This window comes from Habropoda laboriosa, unplaced genomic scaffold (assembly GCF_001263275.1).
Source record: "Habropoda laboriosa isolate 0110345459 unplaced genomic scaffold, ASM126327v1 scaffold64, whole genome shotgun sequence".
In the NCBI taxonomy this organism is placed as follows: domain Eukaryota; kingdom Metazoa; phylum Arthropoda; class Insecta; order Hymenoptera; family Apidae; genus Habropoda; species Habropoda laboriosa.
Window position 1 is genome coordinate 1,032,221 of NW_017100183.1, and position 4,401 is coordinate 1,036,621.

Genomic DNA, 4,401 nt, shown 5'->3' on the forward strand with positions numbered 1-4,401 from the left:
AGAATGGTAAATTTAGGGCAACTGTTAACACGTTTATCGTACAAGACGCGACACCGTGTGATACATCGTCGCATCCGACGATCGTGGACAATGCGTGTATTTCTTGGAGAACACGTAATCGTGTTAAACGGTTCGTAATCGCGTCTCGAAAGGAAGGAAACATCGATACGCGAAGGAAGGAGTTTCGATGTGTCTGAGAGCCCTTGGACCAGGGCAAATCGATGCGTTCAGAGGTCTGGCACGAGAGTGGCCGTGCCTAAATCCGCGTGACTAATTTCGCTTCGTGCCCACGAAAACCTTGATGGAATTCCACGGAAGCGGCCTCTACTGCGCTTCTAAGGCGTCTCTCTCTCTCTCTCTCTCGGGCTCTGGTGTCTTTTGTCGCGATCGTTCCGGCCTGTGCCGAGTTCAAGAATAGAAATACACCAGCGCCAGGGTTGTTTTCGCCAACTCGAGGCCATTTCGACTATTTCTTCTCCGTTGTTCAACGAAGGCTTTTCATCAGCGAGGCTGTCCTCGCGGGCCGAGCCCTAATAACGGCCTGGGAAAAGAAACGCATACCGCGGACGCGTGCATTTGTTAACGGGACGACGCGGCGTCTGGAGCGGATCGTGAAATTTTCACCGCGTGTCGCCGTGAAAACGACTGCATTCCACGGGAGTGTCTTGCACCGTGGAGTATCATTTATTCGTCTGCTCGTCCCTCTCACCTGGGATCTCCGCTCATTTATCCAACAGAGTGATTACACACGTTCCGACGTTCGAATTCTCCTCCCCACTGAGCGAGGAGCTGCAATTTAATCGTCATTTCGCAGCGACGCAACAGTTCTGACGAATGGCTTGGAATTAATATCGGTAACGTGTGCTGAGGAAAGTGAAATGATTAGGAGGTAACTGCACGTTTGCTTCCTCCTAGATCTTTTTTTACCATGCGTTCGAGAATTTCAACATAACTGTACAGAGAGCATTTCTTTTTTCACTTTAACGCGATTCGCAAACGAAAAGCACCGCTTTTTTTATCGATACGTATTTACACCGCCAGATCAAGAGCCAAGTGCATCGTATCTGTCCGTTTTCTTCCGTGAACAGATCGTCGCGCAGAGTCGTGTAAAACTTCCAATACGCGGACTATTCGATGCTGCAAAACGACGTCGGAAGGAAAAGTTCCAGAGATGCGTCCTTGCGATAGGTTCCTCTCACGCGTTTATCGTAGGATCGAATCGAAGCGGAAGCCGTCCACAGGGGGCTACCGTGTTTATTTATCGTGGCGCTGCGCCGCGGTCGGCTTAAAAGGGCGACAAAAACCGCCTGACGACCTCCGTGTACGCGACGAAAAACCAGTCCTCGTTGTACCGGTTGTAAGGCGTCGCGATCCTATCGACCTCTCGTTTCTCGCGCCGGCCCCCGTCCACCGGATTTCGTGGTATATACCCTCCCTGCCAACCGGAGTATCTCTGAATGGAGACGCGAAAGTGAATGGGACGCAAAAGGGCAGCCCGGCGTCGATCCCTATCCGGAACGATCGTAAAATCGAGACGGTACACGAATCGAACCGCGAACCGTGACGGAAACACATGTACCGGCTGCCACTGCGAGATGCACCGGTGGATAAAGGGGGGGAATTCATCTTCCACGGTTGCGTATATAATTTCGAGGATCTCTACGTCGAATTGAATTCGTCACTCGATCGATCCAATTTCTTCTACAGAGAAACTCCTACTCGTCGCTGATAATTCCTCTCGATCTCTTTCATCGTCGACGATAACGTCGTCGCGGGTACTACGAAATCCGTAAATAAATAACCGCCGCTTGACGCGGTATCTCGCGAGGCTGGCCAGTCACGGTGTATTATCGTCGACGCGATCATCGCGAACGGCGTCGTAAAATCGAAACGGTGTGGCCACGTGGTGAGGAATTTGCGAGAAAACCGACTTGGGTAATACTTGGAGGAAAAGTGACGGTGCCTTGGAGAGAAAAAGTTCCCAGCGTTCTGTCAAGTATAGTAATTTACAATGTAGAAAGGTGCGACGAACTAAAGAAGTGAACGAACTAGCGACATTTCGGAGGTGAGCGATCGATCCTGCGTAGAATCCAGGATGCACGATGTCCACCGGGAGTCTGTGCGCACGGTTGTTGCGGCGGCACCCGAGATCGCAGGTAAGGGACGAAGGAGACGCAGAAAAGCCGGCGGCCGAGGGTGACGGAGGGGGCGGGAGAGGGAGACGAATATCGCCCGCACGCATGCGCACTGCGTTCCGCGATCTCTGAGGCCGCCGGCCGGAGAGGCTGGCCTCAGTCGCCCGCGACATTCAGTCCGCGATACGATTCGGTGGAATCTCCGCGTGCTGGACTCCAGTCTTGCACAGTGTGCCGGTTCACGTCGGGAACGCGCGCGCCTTTCGATCGGCTGGTAGAAAAAGTGCTCGAGAAAGAATCGCACGAGAAGGCGAACGATCGATGGTTCGTCGAGAAGGGAATCAACGTGGTGGTGAAACGAGGCTGGGAAAAAGATGAGAAGAGGGCAAGCGTAGAACGCGATGGATGCGAGAATAGACGCGGAACGGTCCGAGAAGACGACACCCTGCGCGAGAAGGCGCGAGACGTGAGGAGAATCTCCGTTCCAAGGATCATCGTGTTGTACGCCGAGTGATTACCATCCGAGAGGATTACCGTTGCTTGCAGAGACACTTTCGCGGAGAATCGAGTGAACTGGAACCAGGCCAAGAGCAGCTGGTGCGCGCGAGAACGATTACTGAACTTGGGTAGTATATATCGATATTCGTTGTTCGCGCGATCGAGCGGTCGTGCGGTGTGATCATCGCGCGTCCACCACGTGGATCAACGGTGAACCCGTCACCGTTACGTTAATTCTCGAACCTCGGATAACCTCCCGGATAATTCGTCGAACCGATTCTGCTGGCACGCGAGTTCCTCCATCGTTTTCGCCGATCATTAATGTCTCGATCGTGGCAGAGAAGATTCGCGGATCTTGGTGAACCAAGCTACGTCTGCGCGACGTTCGCGATGCATCTTTGAGCGTGTTTCGAAGGCAGAGGAGAGAAGATCGCGCGTCGCCTGGGATAATGTAAGCTAACTGAGAGGAAAACCGCTCCGTAGACGAAATGATACTGGACAAGAGGCTGTTGCTACTGTTCTTGGTCCTTCTAATGGCATACGGTCTGTTCGTGGTCGAGGCTAGACACTATGGCCTGCACGAGGACACCGCGAACGATCAAAGACACAGACACAGACACAGACACGAATCCTCGGGCGGCAAGAGAGATCGACACGACCTCGCCGACAGACGATCGTCGTCGTCGTCGTCGTCGTCCTCGTGGTCCGGCTGGTCGCAGGAACTCGACTACGAGGACGACTCGTTGCCGGATCGAGAGGACAGGGAGAACGGTGGGGAAGACGATGATTACGAAGCTCGTCCCTATTACGAGAGATCCTATCCACGGGGCTCGAGGATCGCCATTCACGGCCGGATGTTCGAGCCACGCTCGTACCCGCCTAGGTACCATCGAGGTGGTTATCGCGGAACGAGCTGGTACGACGGGGACGAGGAGAGACGCAGAGGTTCTCCGAGGTACACGGGTCGAAGTTACAGACTGAGGACCCACCGCAGGCCCGGCTACGCGAGAAATCGAGACGTCGACTACGAGGAGGACGAGTTCGATTACGAGAAACCGAGAAGCTACGAAGAGGATAGCGCCGAGAGGCACAGATCGTGGTGGAAGAACGGTAGAAAGCACAGGATCGGTACCAGATACGATTCGCCGCGTCTCGACGGTAGAAAGAGACACCGTTCGGAGGATTTCGAGCCGCCGATACGAAGGTTCGACGATTGGAGAAGAAGATCCAACGATTCCAGGTCTGTCCACTCGAAATGCGAGGGTAGAAAGAAGGTTGGTAATTCGGAGGATTACGAGTACCACGTGGACGATTTAGAGAAGACGGATAACAAAGAGGAAGGCGAAGAGGACGACGACGCGTGGAAGGAGACCGAGGACGAGGATCAGAACGAGGAGGAGGACGACAACGACGACGACGACGACGAGCTTGACAATGATTTCTACAAGACGGAGGAGAAGAAATCACCTCTGAAAACGTACGACGACATCATCAGAAGATTGACGTCCGATGATCCGACGACGCCTAGACCCGCGGTTAGACGAGACTACAGAAACATCGAGACAGACAGGTACACGAAGCGCGACGCATTCGGCTATTTCAAATACGAGCCGAAGAACCTGAGCAGGCCCGTGGATCGCGGCAAGATCTCTTCGTATACGAACTCGGCCATGTCCGAGCATCGGTCTCCCGAGAGGAAGTTGGACGAAAATTTACCAGGTAAACTGCTGGGTTCGCTGGTCGAGCGTAAATCGCCGAGGAACGCCAG

The 4,401-nt window shown here is 53.8% G+C and overlaps 1 protein-coding gene across 1 annotated transcript in view; it reads left to right on the forward strand.

Moving 5' to 3' along the window:
• The first annotated feature begins 3,038 nt into the window (after window positions 1-3,038).
• The window catches only part of LOC108579197, a 58,307-nt gene continuing 56,944 nt past the window's right edge, over window positions 3,039-4,401 (forward strand). The window contains 2 exon segments of the mRNA XM_017942669.1: window positions 3,039-4,399; window position 4,401. The exon segment at window position 4,401 is cut by the window's right edge and continues 170 nt beyond it. Of these exon segments, the coding sequence (XP_017798158.1) occupies window positions 3,122-4,399; window position 4,401 (1,279 nt within the window). The 5' untranslated portion in view covers window positions 3,039-3,121.